Source organism: Strix uralensis, unplaced genomic scaffold, assembly GCF_047716275.1.
Source record: "Strix uralensis isolate ZFMK-TIS-50842 unplaced genomic scaffold, bStrUra1 scaffold_285, whole genome shotgun sequence".
NCBI classification, from domain to species: domain Eukaryota; kingdom Metazoa; phylum Chordata; class Aves; order Strigiformes; family Strigidae; genus Strix; species Strix uralensis.
Window position 1 is genome coordinate 60,218 of NW_027436880.1, and position 18,443 is coordinate 78,660.

Genomic DNA, 18,443 nt, shown 5'->3' on the forward strand with positions numbered 1-18,443 from the left:
ACTGCCGTGCATCAGTGCAGCAAAGTCTGGATGTGGTGTCTTTGTAATATACAGCATCACTGATGCTCCATAATGGAGTGCACCCTTCACTATGTTATGCTACCATGGACGGTGCTTCTCTAGCTGGGCTCCTCTTAAAATTGTCTTGAACAGATGTCAAGAGTTAGATTGTTTCAAGCCTTTTTCCCGTCAGTTGCTTGGGCAAATAAATCAGACTGTTTAAAGATCTTGTGCTTGCTGTGTGACCTGTAAGTCCTTCCTGTTAGACTAAGGATTTACCTCTTAATTCTCCTTGGATTAGAAAGTAGACTTTTTTCTCAAGCAGCTTTTCAGGTCCTATGTGGGAGAATGTCTGACAAGAGGTTTGATTGTGGCAGAGAAGGAGGCAAAGTTGCTGTGATTGAAGCGACATTCTTAGTTACACACTCTCTCTGTTTACCATTCAAATTTTGCTGCATTTTTTGCCTTTCAGTCTTGAAGTAGGTTTTTTAACATGTTCTGCAAGTATAAAAGATTGGGAATTTGTAAGTAAAAAGGGTCTTTTTGCCATTACCTTTGGTGTAACTTTAATAGTGTTTGTGACCTACCCAGAGCATTTTTTAGAGGGAAAAAACTCTGTTCCCTGAAGATGTGCCAGTCCGAATAATAAGTTCTGAGAACTGCTGAACAATTTTTTTAACTGGAAAGGAACAAATGAGAATATAATACTTGCACTTGGGAATATGCTGGAGTAAAACTGTGCTAGTATTTCTGTTATCTTTTTGAAATTAATGAGTTTAATGGTAATCTGGATTTTAAGACTTCTTTTTTTTGTTGCTTAATCTCTGCCTATGGCTTTATTTCTGGTTCCACTAAAATAGGAAAGTGAGACAAAGTATCAAACTGATAAAAAGAATTGGCTGGAGGAAAAAATGAGACTCATGAGTGAAATGAAAGAAGCTGAGAGCCATCACAACAGAGAAATGAGAAAATTTGCGGATGACAGAGAACGTTATGTAGAGCAGCAAGCAGAAATTGTAAGTGACTGGAGGTCTCGTCAGAGTCCTCTAGCGTAAGTCGTTAGTACAGAGCAGATCTCGTGTCAAGTGTTAACAGTGTGGGTGCTTGAGGGGAGCTGGCCTTTGTCAAAGTCCCCTCATTTATCACATGACAAAGCCTACATGAGATCATCTCAATGTGAAAGGGAAGAATAGGAGTGTCACAAAATGAAAAAGCGTAATACGTAATGGAAGTTAGTGTGCCTGTTCCTTTCTATCCTATCACCACCACCACCTTCTTCAAACTTCATCTTGTGTGTAAAACACCAATAAGTAACCTATGCTTAAATGAATTGCTACTTAATGAAGCTAAGAAAACATACTTTGAAAAACAAGATTTGTTGCTTGGCTTTTCTGAAAAAAAAAAAAAGGGGGGGGGGGGAGAAGCCTATGAGGCTTTAGAAGGAAGAGAAGAAGCAAGCAGTAGTTGACAAAAAAAGCCTCTTTCCAGATCTTTCCAGTAAAAATACTTGGTCAAAATGCTAGTGGTTTTGCTCCCATACCACTTTCAAAGTAGAGTGACTGATAGTTAATAACAAGGTGGATACCTTGCCTGGTCACTGGGCTGTATCAAGGTTGTAATTTCTTAAGCATATGAAATTATTGTATGAATCTGTGCAATCTAAAACTGTACTTGCATCTAGAAGTAGTTAGCAATGACCTTCTGGACCTGCAATCAGTACAGGGGGATGTTAGGAGCTTGGGACTACTTTCACTTTGTCTGTGACTTTGCTTGCCTGAGACTTTCCAGTAATAAAATCAGTAAGTGGGCAAGCAGGAGTGGTGGTTCTTGACAAAAATTCTCTTCACAAACAGTATAAATATAGATACAGTTTTTTCTCATTTGAAGCATGGTTTGCTTTTGTATATTTGTAGTGAAACTAGTTCTGTGTGAGCTTTTTAAGATCTACATAGGCTCTCAAGTCTACTGAGGCCATAAAATAGTACTGACTATGCCAAACTAAGCTGTCAGAACAGTTCAGATGGTTTGTAGAAGTGGTGTTCAATTCTAACCTATTTTTTCCCCCATTCAGGAAAGACTTGCTGCACAGCTGGTAGAAAAGGACAACAATCTTCAAAAGTGGCGTGAAGAAAGAAATAAATTAATAGAAGCTTTGGAAGTACAGCTCAAGACTTTGGCTTCTATCACCATACAAAAAGATAAAGAAATAGCAGAACTGAAACAAGCTGCAGTAAATGATTCAGGAAAGGTCCTCTCTCATTCTTTCTGTTGTTTCTGTGGGATTTTTTTTTTAGTTGTTTTTGTGATTTTTCTTTTGTTATTCACTAACTCTGCAAAACACTATGTTTTGGCTCTATTCCAAACATATTGAAATTGTTTGCAGCTAATACAAAAAAAAAAAAGCTTTATGCTTTTCTGAAACTGAATTTGTAACAGTAACTGAAGTTTCAAAAAACTTAGTAGTTCAAATAAACACTCAAGTCTATTTGATCATTTGATTGCAATTTGATTAGACTGGAAATCTGAAACAACTATCACATCAGCTGCCTTTTGCACAGAACCAAGAACTTCACAAACAATGGGAGGTGAAATTTATAACCCTACATAAGTAGATTAAAATAAAAATTTTGCATTGCATCTTCCCAGGCTGTTGTATGACCTTTCTTGGCTTTAAGTAGAGGCCACTCATACATGAAGTTGTTGGCTTTTTGTTGGACAGCTGGCTGTTTGAGCCTGCAATTCTAAAACTGATGCTACTGAGTAATTGTAATGATGCTCATGCACATGTTAATTTCTTTTGCCAATCCTGCAATTTGTGGCAATTTTTGCTATGTTTATTAGGATGAGGGAACTGATACAGAAGAACTAAGAAAACAGCTGGCTGAGAAAGATGACTTTATAAAGGAATTGAAACAAGGCGTTAACCATAAAAGTCTTCAGTCTTTGGCAGAAGTACCTTTACCTGAAGGACAAGATAAAATAGATCAGTCTGTAAACAAAGAGGTATGTTTGTTATATTTATAGAAAGTATGTACTAATGATATGTTGTTAGTAACATCTTTGTTTTGTTGTTTTCTCAGTATATATTTCAGCAATGTGGGGAATCTCCCAAAAGTTACTTTCTGTAGTTCTTCGTACTTTAACTATATCATTAATTCTGAGTTCTTGTTTATTCTTCTCTCTCCCTCTTTCAAGTTCCCTCTCAGAAAAAGAAGTACTTTAGTTAAGAGAATACCACCTCTCTATACACTATAAAACTTCTGTACCTGAGGGAAAAACTAGTTAACTAATCCAGATTCTAGAGATCTGAAGACATAATATTTGTGATGTCACCTCTGTTTGGTTATGTCAGTGCTAAGGGGATTTCAGCTCAGACAACTTTCCTGATACCACCTATAGTGTGGTAGTAGAGATGGTTCTGTAATTAGAGCTGCCAGCCCGTATGGGGTTCACAAGAACAGAACGGTATCTTGCATCTTACTTAAAAACAAAACAATATTTGAAGTTTACACAAAGAAAAGATCGACTTTGCATATTTCCTGAACAAAAATTGAAAGGCTTGCACCTGTACTGAGCCTTCTGATTCTGACCAAATCCCTGTGTGCTACGTGAGCAGTATTCAGTGAGGTAGTTTTCCTCCCAAACTGAATTAATGCTCCGTGACTCCATTGCTAACTAGTAATGAAGAGAGCTGAACATGGATTTCCTAGCAGACCCTCCCCTGGCTGCTAGAAGATGCGATTCTCCTCTTGTGGCAGAACTGGACTGAATGACGAAATGCATCTCTTCATCTCTCTCCTGTCTACTGCCAAATAAGACTGGCCAGTTTCTTGCTACTTCATCAATTCAGCTGGTGCCGTATAGATAAAGCTTGTGATGTATGAGGGAGTAGAGAGGAGCTCTCAGAATGGTTATTGCTTTATACAGCTTTGTAATGGCAGCTAAGAGAGCACCATAAAGTTAGTCATTTTTGCTATAAAATTAGTTACAGAGAAGAATTGTTGTGAACAGTTGGTGCTGAAGTATTTACCTCAAGCCAGTAGCCACAGTACTTGATGTTATGAATAAGGAGAGGCTACTACCAGGATTATCATGTGATAAACTGTTATGGTGTGAAGTGAATGGGGTAGAGTTTTGGGGGGAAGTCAAATAATTCTCAGGAAAGATATAGTGGAGATAAAGAAGAAAATCTAAGGTGATCAAGACGATGTGTGTCTCCTGCCTTGTGAGGAGAGGCTAAGAAGCTGGCACTGTGATTAGGAGAGGTTAAGGCCACCAGAGGGTTGTGGGGCTGAGGTTTACAAAATCATGGTTGCGGTGGGTAAACAGAAGGCAGAACTGTCCTTGTTAAAATCCTGCAAGAACTGGGCAGCACTTCGTGAAACTAATAGGAAATAATTTTAAGACAGCTAAAATAACATATTCCTATATGAAGCAGCTAGTAATTTTCTGGAGGTGGTGGAAACAGTTACTGTCAGCAGGGATTAGAAAAATTTTGTAGTAGAAATCCATCAATATATTTTTAAATGGATACTCTGAGGGTTAGACAGTGGTGTAGACTCTGACAATTGTAATGCACAGCTAAGAATGCTGGGAGAGTATGGAGAGGACAGATGACAAGGTGACCAGGATCACTATCTTATCCTTAAATAGCATCTCCCTTTGCCACTCTGGGGGCAGAATATTGAACTAGACGGACTGTTGGTGAGACCCAGCAGGGCACATCTCATGATGGCATCGTGAGTAGAGGTTACTGCCTTAAACTTGTGTTGTCTCTCAGCCCAGGTGTTCATTAGCTGTCTGCACTTGAGCTTTTATATTGTAGCTTTAGAAAAATCAAAATATTTTGAGGTTTACAGTTTAGCATAATCTCTTCTCGTTCTAAATATTTACAGTTTATAGAAAAACAAAGCAGGACTAATCCTATACTTTGTCAAGTATTTCAGTTAGATATGACGCAGTTAAAGGGAATTATTCATTATCTCAATGTCCTAGCAGTGCCTCTTCATTAAGTGAGGTTGGTACAAAACTGAAATTTAAAAATTTTATGCAGTTGTATGGGTTTTGCTAAATGCAGAATAGGGAAGAAAATGTATCCTGTTGTCTGAATAATTCTAAAGTTTTATTCTGCAAATACCTTTCTTGGTGATCAGATCACCTCATTTTAGTGGCTTTTGGTAGAAATAAAAGATGTATAACATAATCATGTGAATAGCTATATCTGACTTCAGCTGCATGCTCTTGAAATCCTACCTCTCACCAATGCTTATGAAGTGGCTGATTATTAGATAAGTCACTTGAAACAAATATATAAACCCTTTTAAATGGATGAGCAGTAGCAGGGCAAATTGGATTTGCTTTCTTCCACTACAGGATTCCTGTGTGTAGCTGTGTTAGCTAATGACACTAGCCATTCCTGTGTAACTTTTTGATGGCTAACTCTCATGAAATAGCAGTTATAATGAAAAATGTTTCTATTAGCCGACTCCATTCTTGGGAATGCAGTGGTGCTTGTATTCTTACTCAGAATCCCAGCAGAGCCTGTTGCAGAATGTGACTATCTCTGGGCTTTCCATGAGCTTTGATCACTTTCCTTTTTGAGAGGAGGAGAGTGCCCTTCGAGAAGCCACAGCAGCTGCTCTGTTTGGGACCCCACCAGCAGCAGTAGTAGCAGCCACCTGCAGTTTCTAAGCACCAACCACCCCAGCAGCCTGTCTTTCAGGTTTCATTCAAACAGCTGCTGAATCCATTCCTGTATGCTAGCCAGCAGCTGAACTGTTGCCACAGAGATGCAGGAGCTGGGAGGACCACAGCTCTCACTTGCTGGTTTTGCTAAGAAAAACAGGTTGGGTGGATGGTGGAAGGTAAGTGCTGCTGAGGAAGAAGAATTGTCAAACTGATTTTTCCATCCCACCCTCACTGTGCAGTTCTTGCAGTTTGGCTGTAAGCAGGTACAAGACAAGGTTTTCAGCTTGTGGGCTGCGGGCTGCCTTAATGCCTGCTCTTCCTCCAGAGAACAGGTAGTGATGTAGAAGCCTCTCATAGGTTGAATTTGGCTTGTAGCTTGCTAGTTGGACCTTGTTACTTACACAACTTCTCTGGTGTAGAAGGGGAAGGGAAAATTCCTTAAAGATAGGCTAGAGAAAGGTTATACTTTTCTCTCAAAAGCTGCTATCACTGCCTAGCTCCTAAGGAGCAGCAGAGTTAAGATGAAAGTCATGTCCATTCTACTACTGCTACTTGTGAAAACTGTGACTGTCTCTGCCCTTGAGCAAAATGACTTGGAAACAAAGTATCAGGCTGAGTTCAAGTTCTGTCACTGTAGATAGAAACGTTAACTTTTTAAAATGTAACAAAAAAGTTTTAGAAAGTAAGGGTTAAACTCTGCTATGGTTGAAGTAGATTCCTTCAATTAGAAGTGTTCTGAAAGTGAAAGCTGGGAAATGGAATGCTTACTTTGCAATCCATTGGGGAAAGATGTGTATTATGGGTTTTTTAACTCAGTTATTTTAAAACTTGTGTTCTTAAAATTTCCATGTATTTGCAGGAGCATTCAGAAATTGTCCTTGACTCTTCAGAAGTGTCCACAGAAAGTGGAAATACTAGTCGGTTCCCAAAACCAGAGATGGAAATTCAGTTCACACCTCTGGAACCCGATAAGATGGAGGTGAAACACCAGGGCAGCACCTTACCAGCTACAGTTAAAGTGCTCAAGCCAAGAAAGAAAAGGACAAGTGAAGAGAGGGATGAGGTATGACCTAGACCAACTGACAAAATGTGTTGTGTAGTCTTTCAATTTATTACTCTGATCATTTGTTAAAATCCTATCCTTTTGATTCTCACTGAGATCCTAAGGATATATACAGAGAATATTTAAACCTCTTTCCCCCCCACCCCCCACCTCCTGCCAAGGTGTGGATCTCTGGCCTATGTTGAATAAAGTCATAGATTTCAATTTATCCAGACTCTGGATGCTTGTCCCTGATATGTACTTCCTCTTCACCTTTTACATTTCTCTCTCCTTGCTCTTACTATTTGCTTCTGTCTGTAGCTGTGATCTGCAGGATTAGAGACCAGTTCAATAGAACTGCTTCTTTTGGTTTAAGCAATCATTGGTATCAACTATAACCTCTTCTAATAGGCAATTAAAAGTTAAGCCTCTGGGCTTAATCATTGCATTTCAGAGTTTCAAGACCACTTCCTTTGACTTTTTGTCCAGTCTGTGTTTTCTTTGATCTTTTTGTATTTAAAGGGAATATACAGAACTAATTGCACGAGCACCTGAACCTCCCTGTTTTCTGTAGAACTTAATTCCTCTTTAATTCCTTCAGTTGTGCTAGGTTATATGTGCCAGCGTTCTTAGTGTGCTGTGGTGTTTATGTGCGAGACTAAGGCTTCACAGCAGTTCAGGGTGGTAAAAATCTTCACTGCTCCTACTTGAACCGCACATTTCTTTCCTCTGACTTTTATCAACATTAGCATGAACAGAGCTATTTCTAAGACACAAAGACTATGAAACCCTAATACCTCATTGTGGTGGTACTTACTTGTAATCCTACTTGTGGGGCTTATGAATCTCTGTACTTCTAAGGACTTCTGAAGCTGACAGGTGAGTATAGGGAGATGACCTGTGGGTCATTTGCATAAGTGGCAAGTGATCACTCTGAGTTTGTCTCAGCTGGAGAGTGAAGTGTCTGATGGTTTTCTAGCATTCTCATTCAAGTGTTCTCAAGTGATGTTTTTTTAATCTCTTAGTAAAATAGTTAAGAGAAACGGTCACTTCAGTGATTAGTGTTCAACAGTACTTCAATAAACTCATTTTGTTAAACTTGGATTGCAAAAGTAACTGTTAAAAGTTGTGTAAGTTAATTCATCTGGAATTGAACGCTTCATTCTGGAATAATGTCCAGATTTGATTTAAACTTCCTATGTCTTGAACCAATTTTCTTTGAGAGGAGTATTCTCTTAGGCTGCTGGAAAAGTAAGTGTAAAAATAACCATCCTTCTGAAGGCACTGGAAAAGTACTGAACCTTATCTACAGATGAATATATTTCATCTAACATAGTTATCCATGTTTTGAGAAGACTGTTTTACCAATCCATTTATAAATCCTTTCATAGCGTAGATGTTCATATCCTGATGGGATAACATTTAGCTAAGTAATTTTTCAATAACATGGAACTAATTTTAGAAGTATCTTATTGCTGTTTTATTCACCTGAATGTTACTCTTAAATCACAGAATCATCTAGGTTGGAAAGGACCTTGAAGATCATCTAGTCCAACCGTTAACCTAGCACTGGCAGTTTCCAACTACACTGTATCCCCCAGCGCTATGTCGACCCTACTCTTAAACACCTCCAGGGATGGGGACTCCACCACTTCCCTGGGCAGCCCATTCCAATGCCCAACAACCCGTTCTGGAAAGAAATACTTCCTAATATCCAGTCTAAACCTTCCCTGGTGCAACTTGAGGCCATTACCTCTTGTCTTATCGCTCATTACTTGGTTAAAGAGGCTCATCCCCAGCTCTCTGCACCCTCCTTTCAGGTAGTTGTAGAGGGCGATGAGGTCTCCCCTCAGCCTCCTCTTCTCCAAACTAAACAACCCCAGTTCCCTCAGCCGCTTCTCGTACGACATGTGCTCCAGACCCTTCACCAGCTTCGTTGCCCTTCTCTGGACATACTCGAATAATTCAATGTCCTTTTTGTAGTGAGGGGCCCAAAACTGAACACAGTAATCGAGGTGCAGCCTTACCAGTGCCAAGTACAGGGGCAAGATCACTTCCCTGGCCCTGCTGGCCACGCTATTTCTGATACAAGCCAGGATACCATTGGCCTTCTTGGCCACCTGGGCACACTGCTGGCTCATGTTTATCCGGCTGTCAATCAACACCCCCAGGTCCCTCTCTGACTGGCAGCTCTCCAGCCACTCCTCCCCAAGCCTGTAGCGTTGCTGGGGGTTGTTGTGACCCAAGTGCAGCACCCGGCATTTGGCCTTATTGAAGCTCATACAGTTGGCCTTAGCCCATCGCTCCAGCCTGTCCAGATCTCTCTGCAGAGCCTCCCTACCCTTGAGCAGATCAACACTCCCACCCAACTTGGTGTCATCTGCAGACTTACTGAGGGTGCACTCGATCCCCTCGTCTAGATCATCAATAAAGATCTTAAACAGTAGTGGCCCCAAAACCGAGCCCTGGGGGACACCACTCGTGACCAGCCACCAAGTGGATTTAACTCCATGCACCACAACTCTTTGGGCCTGGCCATCCAGCCAGTTTTTTACCCAGCAAAGCGTGTGCGACCATCCAAGCCTCGAGCAGCCAATTTCGCCAGGAGAATGCTGTGGGAAACGGTGTCAAAGACCCTACTCAAGTCGAGGTAAACTACATCCACAGCCTTTCCCTCATCCAATAAGCAGGTCAACCCTGTCATAGAAGGAGATCAGGTTTGTCAAGCAGGACCTGCCTTTCATAAACCCATGCTGACTGGGCCTGATCATCTGGTTGTCCTGCATGTGTTGTGTGATGGTACTCTGGATGAGGTGCTCCATCAGCTTCCCGGGCACTGAAGTCAAGCTGACAGGCCTGTAATTTCCTGGATCATCCTTCCGACTCTTCTTATAGATGGGCGTCACATTGGCCAGTTTCCAATCTGTCGGGACCTCCCCGGTCAGCCAGGACTGCTGATAATGATGGAAAGTGGCTTGGCGAGCACCCCAGCCAGCTCCTTCAGCACCCTCGGGTGTATCCCATCAGGTCCCATAGACTTGTGTGTGTCTATGTGATGCAGTAGGTCACTGACTGTCTCCTGGATTGCAGGGGGGTCGTTCTCCCAGTCTCTGTCCTCTGGCTGAGGAGGCTGGATTCCCTCAGTCCAACTAGTCTTGTTATTAAAGACTGAGGCAAAGAAGGCATTAAGGACCTCAGCCTTCTCCTCATCACTTGTTACCATGTTTCCCCCCGCATCCAGCAGGGGATGGAGACTCTCCCTGGTCTTTCTTTTGCTGTTGACATACTTATAGAAACATTTCTTGTTATCCTTGATTGCTGAAGCCAGGGTAATTTCCAGCTGGGCTTTAGACCTCCTGATTTCTGCCCTGCATAGCCTCACTGTGTCTTTGTAATCACTGTGAGTGGCTAGTCCCTTCATCCAAAGGCTGTAAACTTTCCTTTTCTCCCTGAGTTGCAGCCAAAGCTCCCTGTTCAGCCAGGTTGGTCTTCTCTGTCGCTGGCTTCTCTTACAGCACCTGGGGACTGCCTGTTCCTGAGCCATTAACACTTCCTTCTTAAAGAGTGCCCAGCCTTCCTGGACCCCTATACTGTTCAGGATTGTCTCCCAAGGGATCCTTTCAAGCAGGTGCCTAATCAATACAAAGTCAGCCCTTTTGAAGTCCAGGATGTCAGTTCTGCTTAGCCCTCTCCTGGCCTCTCTAAGAATAGAGAACTCTATTATTTCATGATCACTGTGCCCTAGTCGGCCTCCAGCTGCCACATTGTCCACCAGTCCTTCTCTGTTCACAAAGAGGAGATCCAGCAGGGCACCTTCTCTGGTTGGTTCTCTCACCAGTTGCGTCAGGAAGTTGTCTCCCACACATTCCAGGAATCTCTGGGACTGGTCTCGCTCTGCTGTACTGTACTTCCAGCAGATGTCTGGGAAGTTGAAGTCTCCCACAAGAACAAGGGCAAGCGATCATGAGATTTCTTCTAAATACTTATAGAATATTTCATCCACCTCTCTGTCCTGGGTGGGTGGCCTCTAGTAGACTCCTACTACAACATCTGCCCTGTTGGCCTTCCCCCTGATTCTAACGCAAAGACACTCTACCCTGTCTTCGCTACACTTGCGCTCAAGGCAATCATAACAGTCCCTAACATACAGCGCCACCCCACCACCTCTCCTTCCTTGTCTGTCCCTTCTAAAGAGCTTGTAGCCATCAACAGGCGCACTCCAGTCATGGGAGACATCCCACCATGTTTCTGTAATAGCCACAACATCATAATTTTCCTGTTTCATCATGGCTTCAAGCTCCTCCTGTTTGTTACCCATACTGTGTGCATTGGTATACATGTACTTCAGATGGGCTGATGTTTTCCCCCTTCCCCCTTCAAATCTAGTTTAAAGCTCTGTCAATGAGCCCAGCTAACTCCTGTCCCATGATCCTCTTCCCCCTCTGGGACAGGTGCATTCCATCTAATGCCAAAAGGTCTGGCACCCTGTATACCAACCCATGATTGAAAAATCCAAAGCCCTGACTGTAACACCAGTCTTGGAGCCACAAGCTCATCTGTTGAGTTCTCCTGTGTTCTTCTTCATCCATCCCTCCAACTGAAGGGATGGAGGAGAACACAATTTGTGCCCCCGACCCCTTAATCACTTTCCCCAAGGACCTGAAATCTCTCTTCATTGCTTTAGGACTTCTCCTAGTAATGTCGTCACTACCTACCTGAAAAACCAGGAGAGGGTAGTAGTCCTTGGGTCTCACTAGAGTGGGGAGTTTTGCCTTGAGGTCATTGACGCGGCCCCCAGGGAGGCAGCAGACTTCCCTATGAAGCGGGTCCGGTCTGCATATGGGGCCTTCTGTACCCATATTTAAATATTTAAATATTTATCTTCATGTTACATATGCCAAACAGATTATAAAATGATTCAGTAACTTTAACTGTTACAAGTCTACTGAAGACACAGTTTGTTTTTTTAAATTTCCTAAAACTGAAAAGCATTGTGAAAACTAAAACTGAGGGGAAACCTGTAGTGCTAAAATAACCACATACTGCTCATGTCAAATTTTTTTAAAAATGAAACAAACTCCCTGGTGTTTTAGAAACAAACAAAACCAAATCTTTTTCAGAGGCTCCCTTCTAATTAAAGAACAAAATCCTCTTTCCATTTTCTGATGCTGTTATCAGTTGGTATGGCTGTCGGTTATCTGAAATCTCTCAGCACCACTTCACAAGATAGAAGATGTCATTAAAAGACAGCTTAACAATGGCACTGTGCTACCAACCTGTTTTTTATATACTTGTCACCATAAATCCAAATTTACACTTAGATTTATTAATTTCAATTTGGGTGTTGGCTTGTCAAATCTCTTAAAGTCAAAAGTATAGGAAATAACAGAGAGAAGAAAATAGTAAATGTCAGAATGGTTTGACTACAGGCATTTCTAGTTCCCTTCCACAAGTTTGTTTAGTGTTTATTTCACGTTTGAATAGTTACCTCTATCCAGCAGTAGTCAATGCCTCCCTACTGTTAGTCATAGCATTTAAATAGTGGCTGCTTCTGTAATATAGGTAATCATTATTCTTTCCGGAAGAATCCTAGTTAAAATTTGTCATGTTTATTTTCTTAGGATTTTGTGAAAAGTGAGAACAAGAAAATGCAAAACCTGCTATGACTAATTCACCTTCTACAAGCAACAAGAAAATAGTTTGGTTTTGTTCAATTTTGAAGTTAGTTTCTCCTTTCATAAGTCCACCTTTTCTGTAAAGGTGGACTTGTGAAAGGAGCAAACATTCTTATGCAGCAGTATCTTAATCCTTATCTATGTATTTTAATAGGATTCTTAAACACGTACGTTGTCTTCCTACTAAACTTTCTAAGCTAACCAAGGAGAGTCAGTCTGTATTTGCCCAGAACGTGTACTGGCTGCAGCGTACAGGGATTCCCAGGGAAGGATGTTGCATGCTGAGTAGTTATGAAGACTAGTTTGAGCATACTCTTAGCGTATGTCATGTTATAGGCAATTCCTTTTGAAGTAAAACTAAGGTTTGTGTCATCTATATGCATGACAACTATAAAAATATGATTTTAGGCCTTAGTAGTAACCTGGGCAGGCTCAAAGGGTGGACAGTAGATTTATTTTCACCATCAGTTTTCTTCTGTTTTATAACTAGAACAGCTAGTCTAATGAAATACTCTAAAACTTTGAATCTACTTTTTTAAAAGAAACTATTTGTTTCCTATATTACTCATGCCCTTAGATGTATTCTGTGAAACTGACAATTTTTTTTCTTTTGGGTATAAAATAAGGTTGTCTACATTGCTTGCTGCGGCAGTATCATTAATGAGCAGAGGTTTCGGTAGCAAAGCTCAAAATGTCAGCTTGAAAATAACATTGAAGCCAAACAAAATGGAATTAAACTTGAAGATAAGTCAACTTTTTGACTTAAACAATGACTGTGTATTTCTGTACAGATGTCTTCTACACAGAAGAAAAGAAAAGAATACCCCTTAAGAAAGCAAGAATCTACTTCACGTAAAAAGTCAGCTAAAAAGAAAGATGGAACACTACAAAAAATTGGAGATTTTTTCCAAAGTTCTCCTGTTATTTTTCACTCTAAAGGTTTGTACAGAATAAATAAGGCTTATTCCATGTTATCTGGGTATTGTAGAATAGCTTTTTTCTACTGTAATCTGTTAATGTATGTGCTGTTAAAGGCCACGTCTGCTGCATCCAGTTGTTCTTTCATTTATGAAACAATGGAGTCTGAGCTGGGGCCTGCTCTGCTGAATCTTGCAGAGTAGAAGAGGCCGACTGGATTACAAGGACCACATGATTCTAAAGTTTAGGTTAAGTGTGAAAGGTAAGCCAGGTAGAGCGAAAGGATGCAGTGTGGACTATGTGCATATAAATTTATCATAAAAGCAATGATAAGCTCAAAATGTCTGAGTTACTTTGTTCTTGCTTACAGTAAAACAGTTAAAGGCAATTTCAGAAACTTGACCTGTTGATCTAAAAAAATCAAGAGTTGAATTCAAACCCAGATCTGACCTTGTTCTATAAGCAATCTCCCCCCCACTTCCTGTTTTGTTTCTGTGGAAATTGTATTAATGTTTTTTGAAGTATGTATGTAGGAGAGGAAGATTAGTTCTACAGAATCTGAAAGCCAGTATCTCCAGAAAATATGTGGAAGAGTTCAATAAACTAGCTCTGAAGCAGTTAATGGATTTCAAGTTTAAGTATAGCCTTGGGAAAATTAACTGCTAGGACCTTCCATTGAAGAATATATTTTTATTCTTTCCTACAGTAAGACATGATTTCTGAGTTACTGGGTTTTTTTTAAAAAAAAAGATTAAAATTAGCAGAGGGCACAAAGAATCACCAGTGTTAAATTCTAAAAGACACTACTATTTGGCTGGTTAAAACAAGGTTAGTCATTATTCACGATGCACAGTTAAGATAGTGGGATTTCTAACATTTTTCACATTTGTCAGAGTGGTTCCATGAGGACAACATGTCATTATCAATGGAAGCCAAATTCAGAGTAATCAAAATTTCACCCTGGAAATACTTTATTTGAGCAAATGAGGTCTAATTTGTAACCTTTATTACCATGTCCTGTATTTTTTCCCTCCTTTGCATAACTTAGTATTGATTGGGATCTCTTCTTTCCTTCTAGCTCATAAGATGCACACACTCATCTCTTCATAGAGCTGGTACTAGTTTGATAAAACTATACAAGTACATAGAGAAAATTGACTCAACCTTGTGCTTCTGTCAGTACAAAGAAGTTAAGCCTGGTTTTCAATTCCTGTTGTATTTAACATCCAGTGAAATCTGAATCCCAATTGATTTTTTTGGTGCTATTTAAATGTGTCCTTTAAGCTTTTGCATTTGAAGCTATAGAAAACTGTTTCAGGATATAGAAGACTGTGGTAGTCAAATACATACCACGTCTGAATTTTTATGTTTAAATTTCAGACTACATCTGTTTCATTTTTAAACTGGTTTTAATAAACCTTTATTCATTAAACCTTTATTCATTAATTTTGAGGCTCATAAAACCAATAAGACATTGATTTACAATAAATTTTTTCTTGTAGCAAAGAAGCTGATGGCAACAATAAGCTCTCCCAAGTCTGCAGAACCAGAAAATGTCAAAGGAAAGGAGCTCAAGCCAAAACGATCTAAGAGAAAGCTCTGTTCAACGGACAGTTCTTGCCCTCTAGATATCCCTGATTCTTCGGTAAGTGATTACGGGTTAGTGTTCTGTCCGTTGTAATCTATTTCTGTAATCTGGGCTTAAAATAAACTATTGGGGGGACAGAACAAACCTGATTGAGTCAAGTTGCAGAAGAGGTTTGAAAGTACTGACTTATTTCTTTTGGTCTTTTCTTCCTGATGTGTTACTTTAATTTTCTCTGTTTTCTCACTTATCTTCTCTGTGTGTGACTGCTGACTTGTTGTATCACCTATATAGCAGTCATGGCGATATCTTCACATTTGGAGTCTTAGATACCTTAGCTGTGGTATGTGGAGTGTTACTTTTTCCTCTAGTACAGCAGTTGAGTCTTAATTTGTTTTTCCAGTAGTTGGTGTTCATTTAAGAGTAGCATGAAGGGATAACAGAAATAGAGACCATTAAGGAATCCATAGATTTGGAATAGCATGATTGAAACACTGAAGAGAAAGGTCTGCATGTACGATTAACTTTGCAGGGCAAGTGAGCATCTGAGGTAATTTCCGATTCCTTTTCTGCCCAGCTGCTATTAGGGTTACTTTAGGATTTGGATACACCCATGCTTTTCAAAGCACAGTTTCAGTAGCCTTCTGCGTGTGCTTAAATTGCGTTGCCCTGTCTAAACCAGCCTATAGAGAGTCTTATAGGCCAGGGCTTGATGGACTGTTTCTGAAATCCAGCTTTATGGTTTTGTCAGTAACTAAAGTGCTGAGCGTGCTCTGGCTGTTAGAAGTACATCTCTTCATTCTGTTCAGTCCTTTTTCATTCGCTCTCGTGAGCATTTGCCCATACTGAGTTATTCTGTTGACTTTTCTGTAAACTGTATGAATAGATGCAGCAGTAACCAAAATGCTGTCCACAGGAGGCTGAAGGAAATGACAGGAAGGCAGGGCAAAAGAAGCTAAGGAGCTTGGAAGTGGAAGAAAAAGTTAAAGACTGAATCCTGGGAAAGTCAGAAAGCTAAAGAAATTTAAGCTAAAAATATGTTTTCTGAACGCTTCTTGTTTCACAAAATGAGTATTAGAGATAAGAAGTGAGAGCTGCTTTCAGATCACTGTTTTCTTTGGACTTTGATATTTGTTTCAGCAAAAAAAGGGATTTCATATGTTCCCAGTATTTTTTGCTTATTATGATGCACTAAAATGGTGTCTCTGTTCTGGAGACCTCTGACTAGAAGATAATAGGCAAAATTCATTCTGAAAACAGCTTCTGGGAAAAAACATGTTGTTGGTTACATGGGTCTAGAAGTGCATGTCATTTGTCACTGAAGAAATGCTGAGTAACTCTTGAAATATCATCTTTTTCAGGTCTTTATAGAAAAAAAGAGAAGGAAAGCGATCAGCTAATCATCAAGCGACAGCTACGCTCAAAAAGAGCTAAATAATCTTGCAAAAGCATGTTTGTATTTTCTTAGTTAAGGCATATTTACAGTGTATTGTTTCAGGTGATTGTATATAGGAAGTAATAGGTACTTAGTCATGCTCCAAAGTGTTTATAGAGATGTATAGAATTGTTCTGATGGGTTACTGTTCTGATTCCATTAAAGTTGAAATACTGTTCAAGAAGTTTGTGTCTGAATATTTTTTTTTTAGGAATGGTGTCTCTGGAAGTGTTCATAATTTATCCATTGTGCAGTAAGAACTATGCCTGTGTGGAATGGTTTAAGTTGTTTTTTTCAGCTGGCCAATATACCAACCATAACTTTTAATGAAAAAAATATGAGTATGCAATAAATTCTGTGAAGTGACAAAAAAAGGAATTGGCACTATGTGGAGAAATATGCTTTTTATCACTGGTGTGGTTTAACTGTCTTTTATTTACTCTTCTAAAGGAATTTATAAGCACAATATTATTTCTTTGGGGATTATAATATCCATAGATAATTATAATCTGCTATTAAAGTGACCCACTCTCAGACATTTGACGTTTTATTCCAACCATCCAGTTCTGCTCAACTAGAACAGCTATATGTAGTAAGGTTTCAGCTTATAATCAGTGACTGAGTAAACATTTAAAACCCTTTTGGTTTCACCAATGTAGCATTTACCTAAGTCACGGGCAGTGACTGTATTTCGTAGGATTTTGCACTGTTTGAGGAACAGTCCTGATCACCTTTCAGAAAGAGCTGAAATTACATTGACAAGGACCTGCTGTTGGCATGGATGGAACAAGACAATCCCAGTAAGTGATCAGGTACTCTAACTTGTTGCTCATGCAGCTTTCTTATTTTTATTTTCTTGAATTAATGCCAACCATACAACACTGTTTTTACGTGGACTATTGGATTATTTTGATTATTACTGCATTTTGGTCTGTCACCCATCATCTATATGATTCTATGATGCCTTTGTTTAAAGAACTCCTTATCAGTCTGTTTTGCACGTGTATAGCACCACAGGAAGAATATCTTGTCTACAGGATTGCATTTTGAGGTTTGGTATTGTCTTGACCACAAAAATTTTTCAGAAATTCTCTGTCAACATTGAGTCTGAGATTTATTTTTTTTTTTGTTCCCTCCTTCCAAGCCATACTGGTTCATCAGCAACAACCAGTTGGTCTGTAGAGGCAGTGATAGTTTGCTCATACAGCCAGATAAGTGCTGCTTATTTTTGATAGTACAGCTGCAACTTTACTGTCCTTTTGAAATGATTCCATGATTTAAGTTATAAGTGGGGTTTTCTGTTTGTTTTCTTGGACTGCTGCTCTCTGTTGTCTTTTGTTTGATTGAAGACAAAAAGAATCAGATTGACTTGAACATGAGATTAAAGTTGTTTTTCTTGAGAGGAAAAAAAGGGACTTTGAATACCTGTTGCAGTTTTGTTTTAACAAATGTGATACCTTTAAAAATGCAAATCAACGTAAAAATGGTCATTAGTATTTCTTTAGTAGAAGTAGTTTTCCTTTCCTCTTTATGTGACTGTAACTTAAATGTGCTGTGAGTCAGTTCAGTGGCAACAAATTCTGACATGGTTTTCTCTGCTGTTATCCAGTAGATTGTCTGAGCATGAAATGTCTTTTCATAAGGATAATGCATAGTTCAGTTCTGTAGATCCTGACTTGTAAGATCAGATTCTCATACTGTCTTTTCTCTAGTTTCATGGCTGTAAAATGGAGTTGTACCCCTATACTCTTCAACAAAGAAAGATTGATATTTTATTCTTTCTAACTTGAAAGTGACAAAGTGAGCCTGATCCACCAATCATTCAGTTCTTCCATTGCTTCAACTTTTTGTCTTCATCTGTCTGTGTGAATGAGAACTTAGATTTCCTTGTCAAGCTTGCTCTTGACATCTTCTTTCGTCCCTCTTTTCGTTCTGTAAAAGAAAGATGTAAAATTCAGGTGATGATCAGATAATTCTAAATAAAAATAAATGCAGTATCTCTTTACAGGCAGGATTTTATACTTTGAGCCCCTTTGTCCTTCCTGAGATCTTCCATTTTCTGCTATCCGTGTCCAGATACCTGGATTGATCTTTCAGGGC

The 18,443-nt window shown here is 39.6% G+C and overlaps 1 protein-coding gene and 1 long non-coding RNA gene across 2 annotated transcripts; both read left to right on the forward strand.

The window, feature by feature from the left end:
- Positions 1-920: 920 nt before the first annotated feature.
- Positions 921-14,914, forward strand: LOC141938747 (kinesin-like protein KIF20B; the record flags this gene model as incomplete). The annotated part of the gene is made up of 6 exons (XM_074857718.1): positions 921-1,016; positions 2,072-2,248; positions 2,842-3,003; positions 6,548-6,751; positions 13,197-13,344; positions 14,826-14,914. Coding segments are annotated over exons 1-6 (876 nt in total), but the record flags the coding sequence as incomplete, so codon positions are not given.
- A 20-nt stretch (positions 14,915-14,934) lies between these two features.
- On the forward strand, positions 14,935-16,527 carry LOC141938748 (uncharacterized). Its single transcript, XR_012627387.1, has 2 exons — positions 14,935-14,968; positions 16,270-16,527. It is a non-coding gene; the product is annotated as an uncharacterized LOC141938748 (long non-coding RNA).
- The last annotated feature ends 1,916 nt before the right edge of the window (positions 16,528-18,443 follow it).